The 21,400-nt window shown below is 30.0% G+C and overlaps 1 protein-coding gene across 1 annotated transcript in view; it reads left to right on the forward strand.

Annotated features, from left to right (window-relative positions):
- The first annotated feature begins 1,026 nt into the window (after positions 1-1,026).
- LOC139514663 (uncharacterized) overlaps positions 1,027-21,400 on the forward strand; it is a 52,161-nt gene continuing 31,787 nt past the window's right edge. Inside the window, exon 1 of the mRNA XM_071304118.1 lies at positions 1,027-1,296. Coding sequence (XP_071160219.1) covers positions 1,230-1,296 — 67 coding nt within the window. The 5' untranslated portion in view covers positions 1,027-1,229. The remainder of the gene's footprint in view (positions 1,297-21,400) is intronic.

Raw genomic sequence — 21,400 nt, forward strand, 5'->3', positions numbered from 1 at the left:
CTATCTCAGGTCAACTTTTACTGATGGAGTTAATGCCTCCTGTTCTAAATAATTTCTAAATTCATAAACCGACATTTCAAAGATGTTTGTTATAAATCATGTCAGTACTGAAGTATTGAGTACCGAGTCGATAAAACCAATCAATGACAACCGTCTTTACACCTTGTTCTTATGTCGTTCCGTTACACCACTATTGCAAGTTTATACGCGAGGAGTTGAGGCATCAGCAACAAGTTGCGTTAACGTTATCCTAATGTGTTTTGCCTGTACCATGTCATGAATCTTTCATTACTTACCATCTGCTTAAAGTGTTGTCCGTTTACTACGAGTAGTAAAAAGGTTGTATTTATATATTGCTGTACACGTTGTTTTAAATAGTTGATCTTTGGTCTTTTGCGGATAGTTTTCTCAATGAAGGTCACCCTGATATCATCAATTTATCATGTGCATATATGTTTTTACTGAAATTTACCCTTGAAAGGAACACTGAAATTTTTAAAGTTTGCAATTACATAAACGGTACCAATTGTTCTGCACCAGATGTGCATTTCGACAATCAATGTCTCTTCAGTGATGCTAAAACAAAACAGCTCGTATGAAACTGGTTTCCATTTACCTCACTCTTTGAAGCTTTTCTATATATTTGTTTTATTATTCATTTCAATTCTGGTAAAACTAATTGATCATTTATCAGTAATTGTAATATTTCGTGGTACAATTCCCATGAAAGATAATTAAGTATTTTTAAAGGTAATGGCCTGTTTTTATCTGGCTAAAGTATCAGCCAATATAAGTTATACAGTTTCCTGATACAATTTATGGATATATACTCAGGAAGAAGTGAATGACCAGGATTTAAACAGAAGTTATGACATATACGATGAAAGTTCAATTTAATGAAATGTTTTCCAATCTGTTTTTTAAACATATTGATTCGGTAGATTGGCCACACCAATTATTTATCTATTAAAAACTTAAACATGTACACACAGAATGCCAAAGCAGCTTTCAAACCCGAGATGGAACAGTCTACCGGTAATCAATGAGAATGATTATTACCACGTATCTCAACATAGATCGTTTAAAATCTGAGTTAAAGACAATGTGTTCATACCATTGACTATAGGAGTAACATGAGCCATAGAAGTCATAATTTTATTTCAAGAAATTCAAAAAATATTTTTTTTCGACAAAGTATTATTCCGTTGTGAAAAACTTTTCAAGTGACTATGAATGATTTTGGAACAGTACTGGCTTTCCTCATATTCTTAAAATCAGTATTCATACCGACAGAAGGTAAGTCAAATTTGTTGGTTTTATTTTATTATATCTGTGTTAGTAGCTTGACATTGTCTTTACTTGTGAATTTAAAAAAAAATAATTGAAAAAATGATTGAGAAATTCATATTTAAAAAAAAAGTTTAATAATGCGAAAACGTATTTTCAAACCTTCAAGCGTGCAGGGTTATACTGTTTTGCGGAGGTGTGTGTTATTTTGTTTTTTTTTGTGATCCATAATTGGTTTTATTTTTTTCATTTTCTAATTTTCATCCGCTACGTACGAGTGAAACTTTATGAAGTTGATCAAGATAAATACAAATAAAAAGACTTATTTAGCATACTATGTCATTACTCTAAACCTTTTTTTTAACAACATCAAAGTTTTTTTGTAATGAGTATCGAAGAATGTAACGATGCGATGACAATGTTATAAACACTTGTATTGCTAAATGGGCCCTTTGTTGTATTGCGACTAGCATTTGACATAGAGATTTTATCAAAATATTAATTTGTACCACATAATATTATAAAACAGATGATTTCTTATCATAATAAATATTTTGATAAAACCGTAAACGTGATTATACATATTGTAATCGTAACGATGTCGGTTTGACATGAACAGAAAAAATTAAAGCAAGTAATATGTGTTTTTTTTATACATATACAAGTGATTGGTAGTTTGATCGCGTCTTCGGAACTTGTTTCTTTACCATTATGAATGGCAGTTAATGACAAAAATGTAACAGAGTCCCTAGTCGACTGCATTTTAGAAATATTGTTTACATTTCATGCAAATATATAAACGACATTTTATTTGTAAGAATCTGCTATATTGCAAACGTAAAACAAATACTGTTGATCTAATCATACTTGGACTAAATCAGTTGTTGTCAGTGATCGTTGTCCTTTTTTAATCGTTAGTTTAATCCACCTTTTCTACATAAGGTTATATTTGAACCAGGTCAGGAGTATATTGTTTCCCATTCATTAAATGTATTTTAGCTTTTGATATTTGTTAAGGGACATTCCGTTTTGAATTCCTTGGAGTTTTTTTTGCTTTTTAAAATTTTCACAGCACATACGATAGGCACACAACACATACCTAACACCACTTATCAAGGAGGAAATCTTTAAAAATCATAGATCTGTTCTATGTTGCTTTGGAATGAAAAACTGGATCTTCCTTCACTCTATTGGATACCCAATATACATTCGTTATATTGCTGGTCTTCCAAGTGACCCATGGAACCTCTTTTTAGATCATTAACATCAATTGTACTAGAAATTGAAGACAAGCTTCAGAGGTATTGTAAAACCAAATTATCTAATGACGGCATGAATCAGATGTAGATACTTAAGATTTGGAACATCTTTTACAGTACATTAGTCTCTTTTCTCTTGTAACAGTATTCAACCGTATTACTTTTCTTCCCTTTATGCAAGTATTCCCTATTCCAAATTAAAAACCAAACTGAACAATCGGTCCTGCTTTGTTCCACAAAGAGAATAGCCAACGCTGATACAGTCAAGTATGTTGTCTTAGGGAGTGACAAATCTTTCTTTCTAAACAAAACAGTCTGATTCTAAGACTGACATTATCAAGTATTTGATTACACTATTGACAACATATGTGTTAAGTTTGGAGGTCGTGATTTTTCAACAAACAATCACCATTTCCACGGTTCCAACTGTGTTCCTCTTCTTGCCATCTTGTTCATTTATTCATATGAGACTTACAACAGGTGCTTCATAGAAGGAATGAAAAGCAGTACCTAGAATATGTACTTCAAGACCATCGTGAATCATATTTGAAGTTCTTAATATTTTCCGATGAACTAATTTTGAAAAAGGACGAGGCGTTCTTTGACATAACACTGGTTCATCAACTTTTTACTCAGACTTTGGTGCAATGCTTAAATGTCTGGGTAGCAGCTGCAAGCTCTTGTCCAGTTTTTGATGTGTTTTGTCAATTGATTTTGCCATGTGATTATGGACTTTCCGATTAGATTTTCCTCTGAGTTCAGTAATTTTGTGATTTAAGTTTGAATACCGTATGAGTTGGGAAATGTATATACCCTATGCAAGTGAAGTTGTTATATTGTAACTATGGTGGGGGATTATAGATAATTTCAAAATAAAAATCGTCTCGTATTTGTTCACGTGTCAATCGCAGACCGATGTACTCGAAACATTAAATGTGAAAAGTAGAGTTATTTTTTTTAATTGTAACGTACTAAGGAATTTGTTGAACACTCGGAAAATTTGTGACCTAAAAGATCTTTACATTTGATATGTACATGATTTCCCCCCATTTGTTTAGTTATTATGCAGAAAAGAATTACATGTCTTTTAGATTCCAGTTTCATATTCAATTATCTCAATAAATACCGAACATAAAACATCGTGTTTTTGGATGTATCTTTCTTATTGCACATTTTTACAAACAATTTCCTCTAAATGTACAATTGTTGTTTAGAAATAATTTTTGACCAGTATCGTCACCGGCATTGTTTTATTATTGATATTTCGCGATATTTCCAGAATAAGAATAAATTGTCTATTTAGTTTCTTTCACTAGACTTCCCACTTTTAACACATATGTAGCTTACTAATTTAAAACAATCGTTTAAATTAAAAAGATCTACGGCACTTAATGATAATTGTATTATGGTGTGGTACTAATTCCCATGGCAAATAATTAAGTACTTCTAATGCTAATGAAAGATTTATATCTATATAAACGAACAGTCAATATTTGCAAATTCAGTTACTAAGTTATCTTTATAAAAGATGTAAAATGAATGTGTAAATGATCAAGAAATAAAGGACTAGTATTAAAAAAACAATTTTTAAATAAGTTGCATTTTTTTGCACTGAAATTGATTAGACAGATACGCATAACTAGCTTTTTCATTATCTATTGCAGCGTTTTATACTAATAGAATAGGTTTCTGCGATAGCAGATTTCAATTAAAATGTCTTTAATCATTGTAAATTGATTCTGGTATCTATGAAAAGTTACGGTCTGTGTCAAATAGAAAGTTTCTTTACCTTTATTCTCTGACGACCTGCTTGTACCAAAGATGTGGTATTACAGAACGGTTTTCATCAAATATATTTATATATGAAACTTCTGAAATAGTTCATTTGCATTGAAAATTTTCATTTTCAGATTCATTGTATGTAATTAATATACTTAGGGATATGTAATTCGGTTGAAAAGTAAGAACAGTAGAGAAAACAACCATGTACCATAACAATATTGAATATATACACACATTATCATTAATTTTGAATACGTAAAAGAGCAATAAATGAAACCTGACCGCTCTGCTAAAATATAACTAACATATTAAGTAATGGCGGATGTCGTCATTTCTAGTCTGAATTTTAAATAATGATTTTAATACTAATATAAAAAGATGTAACTTGATTGCGAATGAGAAAACAATGCTCTAGAGATGAAGAAGATATAAGGAACTATATATCACAGTACGTTATTTTACAATAAGATTATCCGAGACCGTAAAGTAAGCTATAAGAGTCCAAAACATGAAAAAATGTGAATCAATTCAAAAGATGAAATACAAACCCAAACACGCATAAACTATCATTGGTCATCGTTTATGGATTTCTATTTTCATGGACTCAACTATTGAACGTTAGCTAGATTGATTGAATCTGTTCAGACATAGTTGTCATTTTCAAAAGTTTTTAGAATATTAGTGACATCAACTTTTCAATTTCATTTGACAAAAAAAAAAATCAAATTTAAATAAGGAATGTATATTCCATAATCATAGCTACGTTATTGTTATCTTTAGTTGCACAGACAAAAAAAAACAACAGTTAATTTTATTTTTTTTACCAACTTTTATTTTGTAGTGAATAAATATTTAGAAAATTCTGATTAAACGTCGTATGATTACTGTTTACAAAGAGAATACAGTTACAAATACATTTATTTAATGTTTTTTGCCAAATATGTTTTAATCAAAAATAATTACAGATCACAAGTGTTTTTGATGTTTCATCAGTTAAAATTTACACTCGAAACCAATGTTGGGGAAACAAAACACAAAAAATATCTATGCCGCACAACAAAATAGGTCAAGGATAAACTTTACGTACACAAGTTATGGTTCTTAAGTACAGCTATTTGTAAGATCCATGAAGGGGTGATTCATGTATATCTCAAAATTGCTTTATTCATTTATATAATAGACAACTCAGACAGAAATGAAGGTTGCAGGCTAAATTTTTTCATTTAGTTGAACGGTTGCTATGGAAACATGCAGCCATTTTTTTCAGGAATTTATGATGAAATTGGACATGAAAATCGAAAAATGTCTGCTTTTTTGTTGCAGCAATTTTATGATAATAAGAATAACAGGAGAACAATAATTTCAACACATATTTTTACATTATTTGAAGTTTATATTTTGATGTTCAGGTTGTAAATTGTTTTTATATATATGTATATATAATAAGGCTAAAATTGTATTCAAAAAGTTTCATAAATCTGTATTTTCACATTTTCTAAAAATAGCTTAAATTATTATAAACTATGATTGCAGCTTAAAGTTTATATATTGAATTATTGAAAACCTAAAAAAAACCATCTGGTTTTTTTTGTCTTTTTTGTTACCATGGCAACAAAAAATTGTAAAACTCATAAAAAATTGTATACTGTATATTAATTTACAATTAACATAATTAAACAAAAAAAGTTGTACTTCTTTTGTAAAAAGGTTGTCAGTACCTTTTACTATCCTTAAAAGTGCCAATACCTCCACTCGCACAATTACCCCTTTCAATTTTTAGCAGCTGGAGAACTGATACATGTACATGTAAATGTAAAAAATGTTGCCTATTCAATATCAGAAAAAATCATCCTTAGTTTCTCATATATTTATAGACTTCTACAGATGTCGGTACAAAAATGGAAGGTTTCAAATAAACGATACTGTAATTTTGAGTAAATGTCTGAAACCTGTAATCATTTACCCCCCTCCCCCCTTAACTGAACATGTTTTACCAACACACTGCAAGTTAAAAGCTTGGGTGCTGAAATATTACCAAATTATCAAACAGCATGCTTGTTTACCTTCAAATATAAGATTATGACCTGGTCCTTTTGGTAGCACAACTTCTCTGGTCCCGAAAAAGGAGGTGTGACAGTCTGGTCGGATTCTGGTTAGTATTTTACCAGGTGATCAGGATGTCCACATAGAATGCCATTCCTCCTCCACTTGATACCAAGAGAAGTGATTAGGACACATAATATTATCCCATGATAGAAAATATGCCAGCCTGATAACAAATCAAAGCATGGCAAATGCCCGTCATTGTACTCATGTACATTTTTAGATTTTCAAATGATTTCGCGGGTCCTTTGTACATTTTTTGATCAAAATCACAGCATTTTTAGAGGGAGAAACGTTAGAAATGGAACATTTAACAGTACCTAAGCATGAAAAACGACATTTCATCTCACCGTCTGCTGACATGGTTGTTGATATGGAATATAAACAATACACCTTTTATGGTTTTCTAGATAGAGAGCTCCATAACTATACGGGGAAAGGGAGATAATTTCAGGCAAACTAACAAATTTGTAAATTTAGTTTCCTACACTTTTAGTATAAAAACCCAAACCTTTTTTTACATGATAAACATAGAGGAATTACAAAACTTCAATTTGGAGTATAATTATACTGGGTTCTCAGTTGTTCATCTAAATAAGCATCTTTGAATAGTGTGCCATTTACAAAGGAATGATAGGAACAACTAGTGATTTAATATCATTATTTTTATTTGTATCACTATTTGTTGTTGACATTTTTTTGTATATTCTTATCTTTAATACTATAGTGAAGGTATTTATACACAATAATCTGAGAATTGGAATATCGGATGAATCACTTTTTTTAAGATGTGCCTGTTTTTTTACAAATAGCTGTACTTAAAACATAAAACATAAACATTTCCAAAGTCCACTTCAAAATCTTCAATCACAATCATTTTCAAGGTCTACTTCAAAATCTCCAATCTCAATCATTACACTTGTGAAGTTATGTCAAAACTGTGTTATGTTCTCAATAAGAGACCAAAAGGACGTGGATACAAACAATATAGGTCACTGTTACAATGTGCAAACCAATACATTAAGAAAGCTATGAAAGGCCCAGGACTCATCTGATTTGAATTAATAAAAAATATCTAACATTTTGATCCGTACTAAATAATTAAAAGAAAAACAAACATGACTACAACCAACACCAACTACTGAAAAACAGGCTCCTAACTTGGAACAAGGAACATTAGAATGCGACAGGGTGAGCACGTTTGCATGAAGTCAACCTTCTCGCAGCAAGTTAATATTTAAATTTCACATGAAGATGAATCATTTGAAAAGAAAATGAATACTATTTAAAGAGCGATGTTTCTGACACAAAACTGCTCCAACAGAGAAGAAATACGATTTAACATATCTTTTGATTTTAGACTGTTTGTCCTACTTCTGATTGTTACATTTTGACCGATTGCATATTCACATTTATTGTGATGCATGCATAGCAGAACACCCTACAAAAAAATCACCAGTGACGTTCGAATCTAAAAAAGTTAAAAACTCCAAATAAAGTAAGAAGTTGAAGAGCATTGAGGACCAAAAATCCTAATAGTTTTACCGAAAACAACATATTACCCTTTTGAATAAAGGAATTCTTACATATTTTTTAGGTAAATTCTTTTGATATTGTTTTAATGGTTCTGATCATACTTATATTGATTCGTTTCTAATAGATAAATACATTTTAAAACTTAGTAGAAGGTTAATTTCATAGTATACATAAGTTACATTAAATGTCTGTATAGAGAATAATGCTCCTTTAACACGAAACTGAAATATACAAGTTTAGATATGATCTAAACGACTATTTCATTACATTGGAACTCAACATAGTTCATGATATAGAGGTTATAATCTTTATTCCATCGGGAATATGTTGGAAATAGTGTCGTCAGGTTATTAAACCCTTGTTTTTGTTGGATTCGTGTTGATCTGTCTAAGTTTAATATGTTATACTGTTGTATTTCCTTCTGTCGGTTATCATTTTTTTGCGATGGCGTTGTCAGTTTTTCATCAATAGTTATCAAAGGTACCAGGATTATAATTTAGTACTCCAGACGCGCGTTTCGTCTACATAAGACTAACCAGTGACGCTCAAATCAAAATATTTATAAAGCCAAACAAGTACAAAGTTCAAGAGCATTGAGGACCCAAAATTCCAAGAAGTTGTGTCAAATACGGCTAAGGTAATCCATGCCTGGGATAAGAAAATCCTTAGTTATTCGAAAAATTCAAAGTTTTGTAAACATATTTTGTAAACATCAATATATGGGTTTGAAAAACATTTCTGTATCGTCTGCCTCTCTCTCATTAAAGGCTCTTTCAACTATCACAACAGTGATATAAATGGAAGAAATTGTATAAGGTCAATTAATTGTCATTTGAATAAATGCATGAATATTGTGGAAATTAGCACGGCCCATCGTATTTTAGTATATCATCACATTATTTTGATACTTACTATACTAAGATATTAAATACAGAATCTTTAGCTAAAGATATTAAATTGTTTATCATTGTTAGTATCAAATTTCCAACAAAAAAATACCTAATATACAAACAAATGCATTTTCCTTCCGTTTTGTTTATTTTAATTTTAAAAGAAATGATTAATAAAAACTATGTAATGAATTAAAGTTTATTTAGTCGTTTATAAATGATTTCACACAAGCTGAACAAGGCTTTTGTTGGAATATATTGACAATATGGCAATCAATAACTGTTTTAATACAAGAATTAGAATTGGTGTTTTCTTGAAGGTATAATCAACCTTTTTATTGGGGAAAGAACATTTAATTGAACTCAAAACATCTTTGATAAAAAGTTGTGGGACGTCAATTTGGTATTTAGTGTAATAGCTTTGTTTTCTGAATACAATGGTCCCGTATTCAATTATAATTTCATTTATGACATTCTGCCAATCATTATGGAATAAGTTTTAAAACATTTATGGAAGATTTATACGCTTGGCTTTTAATTTTTGGTTGTGAGCGTCCCAGTTTGATCTAAAAAAAAAACGTTGGTATTTGCCACTCATGTACGAAGCGTTTGTATTTTTTCCAAGCAATGATTCGATGCCTTTGTCGGTTAATTATGACTCTCCAAGGGCACCATAATTTCAGAAGTCAGTGATTCGGTCCTGACATGGTTTAAAACGTACTCTTCTTAACAAATGTTTCGTTCATAAATTGAGAAAATGTTAAGAAACTATGGTTATAACTTTCTCAGTAAAGTTCACCAATGATCTGCTCACGTTAGCAAATACTTAAACATCTTTGTATTTTACTTTTTTGGTTTAAGCGTCCCTGATGAAGGTAAATCCAAAATAAAAAGCGACATTTAGAAACACAAAATGTAGTTTTACTCACAAATGCCATTTAAAATAGTATATAGGTATACGAGGATGTGGTATAAGTGCCAACGAGACAACTCTACATCCAAGTCACAATATGTAAAAGTAAACCATTATAGGTCAAAGCACGGTCTTCAACACGGAGCCTAAGTCTATTTATTTTGTTCACACATTTTTGTCAATATAATGGAATTGTTGCGACTGTCATATAATTGAGAGGTTTAGCTAGATAAACACCAGATTTAAGGTAGCACAATACAAAGATTTTATACCTCCAATTCCCCAGTTTTAAAATGCTGTAACTTTCTTTATAATGCTTGAATTTTTTTTAAGGAATATTTATGGATAGCTAACAGAATACTATTTCAAATTAATGCAATGTTAGTTTTACACAACAACTTTGTAATCAATTATAATTTTAACTGAGTCTACAAAATGTTGCAAGAAATTTCCACTTTCAATTAAAATTAGCTTCTTTATGGATACCCTGAGAGGGTTGATTTTATTATATGTTGTTCCTAGAGCCATTATATACAAAAAGTGTCTCAGATTTTGGATAGAATTAATAGATCAAATTTTACACCTAATCAAACATTAAGTGGTCAGGTTGTTTACACGAAGTACAAATTTATGAGAGAATGGAAAACGGTAGGGATAATTTGAGACACCCTTTTGTAGCTCCTGCTGTGTTGATTAAGATTTCGTAAAAAGATACTGTATAGTTATAGAGATGATAGAGCTAAATTCATTTAAATGAACTAACCAAGATTTTGACATTAATTGCATAATAATTGATTACATAATTACTTCATAACAAAGTAATTGCATTCATTGAATAGTTATCAAAGGTACCAGGATTATAATTAGGTACGCCAGACGCGCGTTTCGTCTACATAAGACTCATCAGTGACGCCTATATCATAAAAAAGATTAATCTTTTATCTATCTATATATACCTCTTTTATTAATTTATATGCAGTCTTAAGAATGTTACAGCATTTTAAAGGTATGAGATTGGAAGTAACAAATATTTGTATTGTGCTACCCTAATAAACCGTTTTCTACATGCAGAAATGCCTGTACGAAGTCAGAAATATGGCAGTTGTTTTCCACTAGTTTAAAGAGTCTGAGGTTTTCAATTTGCTATTTAATAAGGGACTTTCCGTTGTGGATTTTTCCTTAACGTTATTTTTGTTATTCAATGTTTATGGCAACACCATGACCAATCTTTAAATAAATTCCTCTTAGATACCAAGATTAAATTTTGTATTTACGCCAGACGCGCGTTTTGTCTACAAAAGACTCATCAGTTACACTCGAAGTGTAAAAAAGTTAAAAAGGCCAAATAATGTACGAAGTTGAAGAGCATTGAGGACCAAAATTCCTAAATGTTTTGCAAAATATAGCTAAGGTAATATTTTCCTGAGGTAGAAAACACTTAGTATTTCAAAAATTCAAAAGTTTTGCAAACATTAAATATATAAATATGACCATATCAAAGATAATTCATGTTAGCACAAAAGTGTTGACTACTGACTTGGCTCGTGATAATTATTGGGTGCATTTTTATGTATTTTCAAATGCATGAGATATACCACGTCCATGCGCATAACGTTTTGTTTTGTATCTACACAGGTATATCACTTACTAATGAAATAACGCATGAATGATTAATCTACTAAAATAAAAAGAGTAAACAAAAATTGCTTCAAAACTATTCTATATATTTCGGATATTGCCTGAATAGATAATACTTTCAGTTTAAGATTTGTTGTTGTAACTTTGAATGAATAAGAATATTTGCTGAATCCTATAAAAGGGTCCGCTTCCATTCAAACAGATATATACGGATTATCGAGAGTTATGCTTTTTGTGTTTCTTTGTTACATTTTCTTTTATAGTGATTAAGATTATATCACAAAGTTGAATGCTGTACTCTTATATTTGATATTTTTACCTATGATATATGTTTGTTTGTTCACGCATTGTTGTCAATATTATGGAATTGCATGCGACTGTACTACAAGTGAGAGGTTTAGCTAGTTATAAAACCATGTTTAATTCACCATTTTCTACATAAGAAAATGCCTGTACCAAGTAAAGAATATGACAGGTATTTGAAAATAGATTAATAAAGAATATTTACCCTATCTAATACATAAAAAATAAATATCATCACTACTAAATGTAAATTAGGTAAGTACTATATGTTCGGTTCGTAAAAGGGAAGCGGTTGTGTGTGTTTAGAATTGGCCATAATCTCTAATTAATTTCGAAATTTCTCAAATTCGTGGAATAACAGAAAGAATCGATGTGTAATGCAATTCAATAAATTATTTTTATACTAAATATTTCTTTTCTATGGATTATACGGTCAAAAAAGACAAGAATTTCTAGTAAAACGATGACATAAAATAAAACTAGACACATTTCTGAGCGCTTAATCCTCTCCATTTTTATGTCGATCAGTGTTCGCCTTTGTTATTTCATATTTTGATGAATATTTACGTCATGCAAAAGTCTTGTACAATAACCAAAGTAATTATGAATACAGAACTTGGACAAAGATTATAATATTGATAAAACTAATGTTGTTGCTATTTCCAGGACATTATTTATCTTCTTTCATTTTGAACCAACTGTGAATTAAAAATAAAAGAGGAAATTCAAACATTAATTTATCAAGAACGATTTTATATTCTGTTGGCATATTTGCCAATATTTGATAAATCACTATTGTGATCAATTTTAAAAGTGAATTATTGTGATATTTATTTCATAATTCGCAACACGCGGTATCCAAATTAGCTCTTCTACATATATTTTAGGGATAACTGTCGATTATTTTTTGAGAGGAATCATTTGTTACAACGATTGACCAATTATAATTGTCAAACAAAATATCAGACAAATTACAAACACACAAGCGATAGCATATAATCAAGGCAATTTTAATAACATAAGTTTTAGGCGATGATGAATGATCCAGGACTGCTCTTGGAAAGTAAAAAGTAGGTCATCGACGTAAATGCAGATACAAAAAGAATATTGAAACTTAAGCAAGAAAAGTCTACAAAGAGAAAAATGAAAAAAACTTAACAGAGCTTTTTGATTATTATTTACAATTATCATGGTCTTGTCGTTTTGTTGATCTGTACGGTAACTGAATTGTTTTTTCAATTTTTCCCACCACAAATTTTACTCAGTAGGAACTGTAGAAATGTGTTGCTATAAAGGTTCCAATACTTGAGCATATTGAGCACGGTGAAAATAAGTGTAATACCAGTAATATTGTGAGAACATAAAAATGAAACACTTTCAAAATGAGTTTGAAAGATTATTAAGATTGGCTAAATCATTTCTAACTGTGTATTATCTGTTCTAATGTAGACCAAAGTTCCTTACTAATTGTGTTATTCCCCGTATTTACGTAAAATAAAGTTATGATGCCGAAATTCATGCACACGATAGGAATATTTTTACCAGAACATGTCCTATTCAAAATCAAATATATGGACTTAACTGAAAACATGCATTTTTATCTTACCTGCTAAAAGCATTGGCTAAAAGCGAGCACGTGAACGAGTGTATATTTAGTAGTAGGTCAGTGGTCGTGTTATATCATCAATACACGGTCAGTTAGCGTGGTTTATTTGAAATACTCAATTTGTAGTATTTCTTTGATATTCAGTTGTTATTGTCGGTATCTGTTTTAATGTGTTACGGATTTAGTTTGTAACTCGGATTTGGTTTCACTAAATCGATTTAAGACTTTTGAACAGCATTATAATACTGTTGCCTTTATTTGCCATCAGTGCAAGTAGGATACATATGCATAAGACTGACATGCAAGCTTTATTTTCTAGAAAAAAAAAAGAAATGGTTGAAATCCTAAGGATTATTTTTTTATTTGCGTTTTACTTAGTACTGAATTCAAAGCAGAAGTCAAATATACAGATGTATTCAATACATGTAAATAATAATTGCATCAATATTGGTGGAGATAGAAAAAAAAAACCACGTAAGACACTAGCGATAAAAATATTAATTGCAAAATTGCAGTTTCAGAATAACTTATTTAGATATAAACAACCACGGCAAGAAAAGGTGCAATTGTAAAGGAATAATATAGAAATATTGTCCCTATTGAAACATATAAGAATATTGACATTGTATCTTTGATGATCTTTTACAACTAATGTATCTATGTCTTTGGACATTTCATCGCAGGAGCTATTACATAGTCAAGTAGTTTTTCAAGTATAGTATTGATTCAAACATATTTTACACGAGGTGTTTCAACTCACTGGCAAAGATGGTCGTAGTCGTATTTTGCCTAACTTTTGATAACTTTATGTTGTCAGGATCTAAAAGTTTGTGGTTCGTTTGGCCCCTAACTTGTTTTATTCTAGTATTCAACTAATGAGTGTTATGCATTCGAAACGGAAATCGTTTGTAAATAGTTATCAAAGGTACCAGGATTATAATTTAAAGCATATAAGCCTAGGTTCTTTAATGAGCTTATACAACTAATAGGTAGATGTCAATGCTGTTTAACTGTTCAATTCACAGCAGAAATCTAGTCCAGTAATAAGTAGTTATCATAATTTGTTAATCATAGTCACCAGAGAGAGATAGAGAGTTTGGTATAGAGAAAAAAAGGATTTGGTTTTTTTCGAATTTGCCTTTAAAGAATCTGACAAAGAATGTTACCAACTTTTGTCTGTATCATATACCAGAGACATAAGCTGCTAGACATCATGATATTTTTCACAAGATTTGTTTTAGTTCATTAGTTTTCATAGAGTCCGGAGTACTGTCTACACGAAAGATCATTGTAAAGAGATACATTGCTTCAGAGAAAACACTGCCATCCTTGAATTGCATGGGCTGCATTGATTCCTTTTTTCAAGATATTTGTGTAGAATGATCGAATTTCTACATGCGATCTCAAATGAAATTCATTTCTACGTGAAATTCTTTTTAAAATGCCTTTACAAAGTCAATAGAGTGAAATTAATTTGTTCTATGTGTCGCACAGTACAGTATAATATTATGAGTAAATTAAATGGTGATTTCTATGTAAGACTATATTACATTTGTTATTTCCTCTACGTTGTTATTGCCTTGATGTTAATCTTCCACCGTCTTAGAATTACTCTATATAATTATATACTGACTTTATTTTCTTTATATTGAACAAGTGGTTATTTCATACAAATTTAATGGAACTCAAACAAATGTATCGACTATTAATTCGTTTCTATGAATGTTTTGCCTATAATATTTTATCACAAAAGATAGAGTTGAGGATATAAAAAACAAATAAAAGTCGAGTGTAATTAAACTACAACTTACAAGGTGCCATGTAGCTATCCGCGATGAAAGGTTGACTAAGCTCAATTAGTATATGAAATGAAATGTTAGGCTTATATCATTTTTATATCAAAGTTCAATAAGGCTCTACATTTACGAATATATAACATTATATCAATACCATGTATGTTAATATAAACAAATCTAAATTGAAAACAACGTCCAAATATTTGATTGCGTTGGATTAAAAGCGCAATTTCTATTCTTGTGCATGCAAAACAAAATTCTTGCTAGAGGCGTCTAAATAAAGCCCATTTTCGAAAAGACCAAAAAATTTAAACAGCTATTTGAACAATCATTTTAGGTGTAAACCACAATTGATTTTCCCCTATTAGTCTTTGTTAAATTTGCACTTTAAAAAAAAAATGTGCGGAATTTATCTTTGTTTCAAATAAAGAAATAGTTTGTGATGCAGTATTTTTGTGATTTTACTTTATTTGTAAACCATATTTGGATTTCTACAATAGAAGGCCATTTTTCAGAATAAATTACACATCTTATTTATACAACTGTAGAGATAGAAGGATTATATCAAGATTTATTCAGAAATCTTAAGTCTAATAAAAATTGACACTAGAAAAAATGTTACTACGAAAAGACAAACAACTTAAGTCAAAAATCATTACACAAAATATAGGTGAATCAATACCAACTCAACAAAGGATGACATTCTGAAAATAAATGATTAGGAAAGAAGATTTCACGAACATTTTCCCATAAATAAACATTTAAATGTTTGCTTTGTAACGACATATCTAGAATAAAATGTCAAGGTAAAAAAATACAACTAAATAAAATCAAAAACTGATGAGTTCGAGATTCAGAAGATACAGGTATAGGTTTGTATTTTGACATAAATGTACTCAGAACAAATTTAAATGGTGCATAAAACAATGGATTTAGAAATATAATGATAGTACACACATTTTCTCATCAGCTTAATCATAAAAAATGAAATACGAGGTTCAGTTAACTTCTAACAAGGAGAGGTATTAATCAGCAGCGGAAATTACCAAAAAGAACATTCAAACCCAAATGTCTACCACAATGAACAACGGAACGGGAACCATCCCCAAAGAAAAAAACTCCAACCAATTAAAAAAAAAAAACCAAAAAAACTAAAAAACAACAAACAAACGACAAGCTTGGTCACATTACACTTATTAGAAAACAAAAACCAAAAGTGATCTAATATACAACTGTATTTGATTTCAAAAGTTCAATTTCGAAAACAGAAATATACAAATCATTTATGTGTGGAAAACAATTAGAAACACATGAACTCCACATTGAATGATATTATATACTTCAACATCAAATGCAACACAAGGTGACAAAACCAAACGTTATCAACTAACAAATCAAGTGAAAAACAACTGTCATGTTCCTGACTTTGTACAAGCATTTTGGCAAAAAAATCAACCCCACAATGGGTTTGTAGGAGAATCATCTGAATTTCCCGGTTCCACGCCACATTCATTTAAATGTATGAACTCCAAGAACAACACCGGTTATCCTTTTATGATTTACACAAATGAACACGTGGTATGTACGACACTAAAACAATTGAACATAAATGTGAGTAAAAACAATTTCTAAATTCAAAATACTAGTAAGAAGAATGTATATAAAAAGTGTCATAAAGCACCGACTTCTCATTTGAGTAATATCCAGCAATACCGAACTAGGTCTAGAAATCTTTATAAATGAAGAGTGTCCGAATTGTTTTTTTTTAGATTTTCCTTTACCAAGAACGATCAAACTAGAAAATACCTGGATACTTAATGAGTTATATGATCAAAGCAACATAACAAGATTATAGAAAAAAGAAACAGAAGATAAAACAGGGATAAATAAACTTTCACTGACAAATTAACAACACCACTGCTAATACAGTAAAAACCCAAACCAAGTAACAAACAACAGTTTACACAACAAAACATAAAAAACCTAAAGACTTAATAAACTGAACTCACCATAAATTCGGGTTAATATCAGGTTCGTAGCTAATGTAATTACAAACTAAGTGATAATTGTAATTCGGTAAGGAATATTGTTTCATAGAACTCTCGATTGGGTAACTAAAATCATCTCTTTTGTTATGAAATTTAGTTTTCAGCCGATTAAGAACAACTATGCCTGTCATAGTTAGACCCTTAGTGTTTAATCTATTTTTACATTAACACAGATAATAAAAAAAATAAAATGTTATGAAATATGTCGAAAAAAATCCCGCTGACTTCTGAGCTGATGATAAACCCGGGGACCAGAAAGAGAGCCAATAAAATATTCGTGAATAGTTAGAGGTATAATTTCAGTTGGTGACGATATAAAAGTAGATAGATTGATTTTTTCTATAGTTAAAATGCTCGGAAATAGCATTTATTCTTTTGTGATGATCAGTTGAAACATTAGAATTATTCAGATTAAAGTCAATTATGATTTTTTTTCAAGTTGAGGTTATATACTGTTAATGTGGTATTTTTTTTAATATAAAGATACGATTTCAAGTGCTTTACATTATTATGAAATTTGTACAAAAAGAATATGACAGTCATGTCAATAAACAGGAATCAAACTCGATGTTTTAAACAAAATCTATTTGAACCTTTATTTCAATATTTTACTGAATTGTATAATTTTTAATGACATTAATTCTTAAATTACACTTCAATGAGATAGAACTTGAATATAGAATGAGATCATCAAAGTCCTTTTCATATGTCTGAATAATAGAAAACCAATAGTTCATTTGCCAATTACCGATTACTGATTTGATTACACACTTATTATAGAAATTGTTTCCCTTTGTAAATTATATATAGATTGTATACCGGAAAAAATGGCCTTTACCCTCGCAAATCATGGTAAGTTGAAAGTGAAATATTGGCGTTTAACTATTTCTTTTTAGCGAAAAGTAACTTCTGGTTTCAAAATTTTAAGATAGCAACAAATTAAATATAATCAAAATATTTGAAAATCTGAAAGGTTACACACATTACTCACATCTAAATTTGTTCTTTCTGCTAGCTCTTCATTGTTATTAAAAAAATCATGTCTCTTTTGAGGGAGACAACTAAAAATGGATTTCTTATAACATGGTTTATAACCAGAATTGGCAAATAGATTAGTACGTGACGAATTATTTTCTGATACACAGCTATTTGCACAATTCTTTAATTATTACCACGCCAAATATATTTTATATTTAATTGGGGATCTGTTTTTAACATGAAATTGTGCGTTTTTTAAGTGTTCAGCCTACGATACCTGCGTCATTGATAAGTCTTATGCAAATGAAACGCATTTTTGGCGTAACCAATTGATAAAACTGTTATCAGTGATGCGTTTGTTTTGATATTGATATTTAATTCATTTATTTTAAATGTTAACCTAAATTTTTAATTATGAAAACTAACAAATACAAAAATTTCATAGAATGCCTGTGTAATTTATACACTTGTTTTTGTTATCTTCGAAATCTTCAATTAGTATGATTTCAATTCATTATACCTTGTTTTAGTATACTCGCCTGCTGTTGTATCTACATGATTAGAAAATTAGTGGTCATTGTCTACAATTACTTAGTACTGATCATAATTGTCCGACTTTTTTAAAAGTTGTAATAAATTGTTTAACATATTTATAGATATAGATATATAATTTAAAGTTACCTTTGATAATAAGGATCAAGCACATTAATTTTGTTCCTGCTTGTCGTACGTTCGTACATATCAACGAGCTAGTATATGAAGGTTAATAGTAACTTCAGTTAAAAAAAAAACTACAACAGAAATCATGAATAAAACAATTAAATCTAGAGCAATCCGAAAAAGATCCCGTAGAATTAAAAGAAGAAAAAAAACCTTCTAACAGCATAACAGCACAAACAATCATGATACTGCAACATATCAGTAGCTTTTATTCAAGCAGCTGCCATCTATTATGGAACCACTTGCGATTTGCAACAAACGAGATATTTTAAAAATAAGTTGAGAGAAAATTAGGTTGTTTTTGTAGGTTCACATTTCTATAAAGATAACTGTAGATTGGCGAACGGTCAAATGGTTCAATTGTGATTAAAAAAACAAACGAAACACACACTATCGACTTTAGTTGTCCAATATTCCATTACCTGTACAAGAAACGTTTGGAGAACTGTTTTTCAGTATAAATTTTCTGAAACAATAGCTACATAATGCGTTTTTAGAAGAACACGTACCGATTAATTGAGTTTTTCATTTTTTTTTAAGTGTAAGGGGTTTATTGAATGAGTAGACATACGAGATTTCACGAGTATAATCTAGTTTAACGAGTTTTGTATGATGACCCTTGGACCGACTTGTCAGTACCAAATCGAGACGACAGTAATTAGGCATTGGAACGTCCTTTAACAATGAAGCTGTTCGAGCAACCAGGCGCGTTACTGATGTTGTCATTTAACAAAATCTACAACCAGTGCATCTTTTATTATTTTTATTTTTCTTATCCCAGAAATAGATTACTTTAGCTGTATTTGGCACAACTTATTGGCATTTAGGTCCTCAATGTTCTTCATTGTACTTGTTTGGCTTTATAAGTATTTTGATCTGAGCGTCACTAATGAGACTTATGTAGACGAAATGCGCGTCTGGCGTACTAAATTATAATCCTAGTACATTTGAATTTTTTTATAACCTATTATTAGAATGAAGCTCATATATTTGTTTTCACACATGAATGATATTTATCGTTTATTAGACCTGAATGTTTTTGAGAATTTATGTCAATACAATATACCAATTATTAAGTAACAACAGCTAATCAACTTGAAATTGACGTAATTATATCGAGTAATCTCAAATCATACATTTTAATCACCATATATATCATTACATTGTCAACATCAAACAATCAAATATTGATGACCATCTCCTACTTCGTAAATTAAGTTGTGTAATCTGTTTCCTGTAATTTTGTTTTAACAAATAACACGCAACTTTGCGCGTGATTTAAGTAATAACTACAAATGAAAGTGGAAATAGTTTAATAACAGTTAATAGTGTACCAAAAGGTATATTTCCGAATCTTTGTTTCGTCTGACCAAAGTTCAAATATTTAAATAGGCTTAAGCTTAAAATAATCTTTCCGTGTTTTTTTTCCGGTCGGATTTGATGATTCCATATGTATTTGCACCTACCATATACATAATCGACAGTTTTGTGACAATGTGAAAATGTGTTTTAAATTTAAATTTTAACAAAAATTTCAAAGTTCCATGCTATGATTTAAGTTTAAGGTGGTATGGGTGTCTTCCTCCATCTTGGATTGTAAAAAACAGAGAACCAAAGGTCCAGATTTTCTATCAAGTTAGCAAAATTTGATGCAGGAATGCAGATATTTAATGTGAATTTTCATTTAAAAGAATCAATTTAGAAGAATATAACTTATAAATATTGATATTTTTGCAAATACTGATTATTTTTGGTTGTTCTTAAAAATAAATTAAATTGGCATTTTAAGGGGAGGTAACTCTAAAACAGGGCATTTTCTGAAGGATTCTACATAGAATTTTCCTATTTTGTATTTTAGCCGGAAAAAACGTACGGTGACTCTATCTTTTCTTTTGATATTCTCAAAGCATTGTCTGAAAGCTATCTTTTCCTCAAGTATTTAACAATTCTATCATTTTGTTTAGTTTCTAATCACAAAATTGTGTTTTTTCCTGTATAATCCATACAAAATGTGTCATTTTGTCACGCCATGTAGCTTCAGAAAATGCGTGGTGACCTATCATTTTTATAACATTTTTCAACATATATCAATAGATACTACGTTTTGGCAAAGTATGAACAAATTCTATCATTTTTATTTTAGACTCCCATACCATCTTAAACAAGTATATAGGTTACACAACGTCCTAAATTATGCACCTTCATTTAACTTCTAAACCCTGTATTATTTCAATTCATTTTAAGGCCAAGCATATATTCAGGCTGCAATTTCTACCAACAAAACATAATTTTTTAACTGAAAGATAAACAGCACTGTCTTATTTAACAGCGCGTTTTCTAAAATATTGAATTTGTGGAAACACATCCTCAGTTGAGGCAATTTAAATTCTTACTTTGCTGAGAACCAAACTGATTCAAACAACAATTACACCAAAGATGATGCCATCTAAGTTCTGTATCTTTTGTTGAACTTGTTAGAAGATACGACATCACAGTCGGTATTCTAATGTTCACTAATAGTTTAACACTACTACCCAATTT

This window comes from Mytilus edulis, chromosome 3 (genome assembly GCF_963676685.1).
Source record: "Mytilus edulis chromosome 3, xbMytEdul2.2, whole genome shotgun sequence".
NCBI lineage: Eukaryota > Metazoa > Mollusca > Bivalvia > Mytilida > Mytilidae > Mytilus > Mytilus edulis.